The 3,099-nt window shown below is 46.8% G+C and overlaps 1 protein-coding gene across 1 annotated transcript; it reads right to left on the reverse strand.

Annotated features, from left to right (window-relative positions):
* Nucleotides 1–1,025: 1,025 nt before the first annotated feature.
* Nucleotides 1,026–3,010, reverse strand: HHEX (hematopoietically expressed homeobox; the record flags this gene model as incomplete). The annotated part of the gene is made up of 2 exons (XM_010291587.1): nt 1,026–1,259; nt 2,900–3,010. Coding segments are annotated over 2 exons (345 nt in total), but the record flags the coding sequence as incomplete, so codon positions are not given.
* Nucleotides 3,011–3,099: the final 89 nt, after the last annotated feature.

Here is a 3,099-nt window from a genome sequence, read left to right on the forward strand (position 1 = left end):
CGGGCGGTGCAGAGTTTCATTTTATTTCACAGACAAGTCCATCAAAAATTAAATACCAGGTTTTGCTTTTGGGTTTGTTTTCTTTTTTTTAACATTGAACAAATATGTACAAAATATGAACAAGGCGAGGTATAAAACTGCAAGACTTTTAAAGAAAACTAGTATGTACAGAAGCAGATACGTATACCATAGGCATTATCTTCCTGCGGCTGTGGGCCTCACTTATCCCGCACAACTGATGCCAGTTTCCCTCCTGCAGCAGGGCCCTATCACTCCCCGCATTTTCTTCTCAAATAAGAAATTTAAAAAAAAAACAGCGCTAGAGATTTTCAAGGAGAAAAATATGGGGGTTTTTTTTCCTACAAATGGAACCATCCAGATTGCGGGGCAAACCCCTCAAAAATCTGGGAAGGCACTTTTCATCTCATACAAGAGAAAAATGAAACTGTCCAAAGACTTTACCTGACGAACAGAGGGATGTCTCGGCGGAGAGCACCATGGCAGGTAAAAGGGTGTGAGCATAAGGCACTTGTCGGGATGGTCAAATCCCTCCCTATTTCACAGAACATGTTTCGCTGCTTGCGCAGGGTATTTAAATTAATCTATTTAAACTACATTTGTTTACACATACAAAGGGCTTAGTCCTGCAATCCATACTAGCTTCCACACTAGCTAGAGAGGAGTTTTGCCTGATCACCAACAGCAGCTGATGCAGACCTCCCCACGAGTAAGGACAGGGTGCGTATTGTATTCCAGTCAGAACATCGATTAATGTACAAATATATCTTACAAATAATTAAATACAAACCATGTTCCTTTAACCAAATTAGAGATCTGCCAAAAATTGACTGTTTGCGGAAAATACATCTTACTCTCTTTGTTTATTACAAAACCAGTCTGTTTGCTGTTGGTTCTTTTTTCTTTCAGTGGAAGGGTGAAAGTTTTCTCCTGTAGCATAATATTCTTCCAAAACAGCCCCTGGTAAAGTGCAAGCCGAGTTAGGGTCCACTCTCCACAGGGGGCCATTAGTGGGTAGGATTGTAATAGCCTTTATCGCCTTCAATGTCCACTTCTTGATCGGAGTCATCGGAGACGTCTGACTCCAGGTCCTCCTGTGAGGCTGGTGAGGGGGTGTACTGCGAGCCGTCCAGGGAGACCTCCTTACCCTTCTGCTCGGGGCTTGGGCAGCTCTCTGGCCTTGGGTCACTGTGACTGTCAGCACCTTCCACTTCTTCTTTTTTGGTGGCCTGGGGGTTCTCCTGCAATGAAAAAAGCCTGCTTGATAAAGAAATATGGGCCAGGGAGCCGGGAGACCTGGGAATCCCTGCTGTGCTGGGTAGGAAAACCACCCTGACATTCTTGCAGGAAAAGGCAGATGTCCCGCTACCTCCCTGGGCCTCCTGCCTAGAAACCTGCCTGAGTGGGCCAGGGCTGGGCAAGGGCTCAGCCGCACGCAGGGGCTCGGCTCAGACCCCACTCCCCGGCAGCCACAGGGGCTGCTGCGTGAATAAGGCTCCTTGGCGATGGTTATCGCAGCCACTTCAAAAGAGTCAGGAGCTGCCGGAGCCCAGGAACCTCTGAACTTTTTGTCTTTAGCAAAGCAAATGTTTATTATGAGTCTACAAACACCGACACACAGCTTCCTCCTGCCCTGATCTTTCTTTAATTACACCCAACGGCAAAAGGAGGGAGGCCGAATCCATCAGTGGCCTGAAAGCAAACGGGAAGAAATTACCAATTAAACTAAAACTCAACATTAAAACCCTCACCATTAAAACCAAACCAAACCAAAACCCCATTTCCGAAGGCAGGAGTAGCCCTGCGTCGGCAGCCATCTGGGGATCCCAGTCCCCTAAGGCATACTCTTAAGAAAAAGCAGGCAGAGACACGCACCCATGATATAACTGTGTGGGCTCGGAAAAATGGATGCTACTGAACGAAAAGGAGGAAATGACTTAAAATGGCCGAGATCCCAAGCAAGCTCTCTAGCCACTGCAGTGCAGGTCAGGCCCCATCAAGGAGGCACTGCCAGGGACCCAGCCCACCTTTTGCCAGAGTGAAGGGGTTTTATTCAAAAATCAGCTGAAGCACGGGTTAAACTGGGGGTAAGGTCACAGAACAAATATATCTAGAGCGTGGCACTGTGATTAGTTTTCTTTTCTTATAATTTTTATATTAAAGACTGATTTACCAATAAAACTTGCCCATCCATGTCACACTTATTGCAGCAGGACTCGGGCCACAGTGCAGGGATTTTTCACAAATCTTTCAGCCAAGGGGCTCGATCTGGCCGACCCGGGCAGGATCGGGCCCTCTGGGCCGTAAGAAAAAAAGATTTATCTGCTTGAGCACAATTTCTAACGGAAGGGAAACCGCTTCAACCTCTCAGCCTCTACACTGTTACTATTTGTAAACGAAAAGTAAAAGCTACTTAATTTTCCATGCGGCTCCTCAAAACAAACACAGCGTTTGTACCTGCCTCTCCCAACGCTTCCAGAATAAATCGACTTGTGTGTATTAAGAGGGCGATTTAAAAGACCAGTAAGTATTCTTCTCCAAAACAACTGTCTAAGTAATTTACTGACAATTACTTATCTTCTCCACGTTAATTGGCTAAACAACATATGGGTTTACAAAACAATTAGCGTGGAGTTTTAATAGGCAGTGTGTGAAAGCCGGGCATAATTGATATAGGAACTACATTAGGAGCTTTTAACGTTAGTGCTGCCTGAACGAGCCCTCATGGATTCCAGCATGACTATTTGTCTTTTTAATCAAGGTGAAGAGGTTAAACAGCCTTTCAGATGACTTCTGCATACAACCTGGAATAGGCGAGCGCGGCGTAAGATAAGACAATTAAAATCCTGATTTCTATAGAAACGGAATCATCCCCGCGTACCTGCTTTAGACGCCTCCATTTGGCTCTGCGATTCTGAAACCACGTTTTGACCTGAGCAACGACAACGAGAGAAGGCACGGGGTAGTCTCGGAGCCGGTAAGCGCCAGAAGCCTTACCCGGGCCACGAACAGAAAGCAAGAGCCTGCCCCCGAGCCCTCCGGGAGCCCCCCCTCTCCCCGGGAGCGGCGCACTGACAGCCG

Source organism: Phaethon lepturus, unplaced genomic scaffold, assembly GCF_000687285.1.
Source record: "Phaethon lepturus isolate BGI_N335 unplaced genomic scaffold, ASM68728v1 Scaffold54087, whole genome shotgun sequence".
Lineage (NCBI taxonomy): Eukaryota > Metazoa > Chordata > Aves > Phaethontiformes > Phaethontidae > Phaethon > Phaethon lepturus.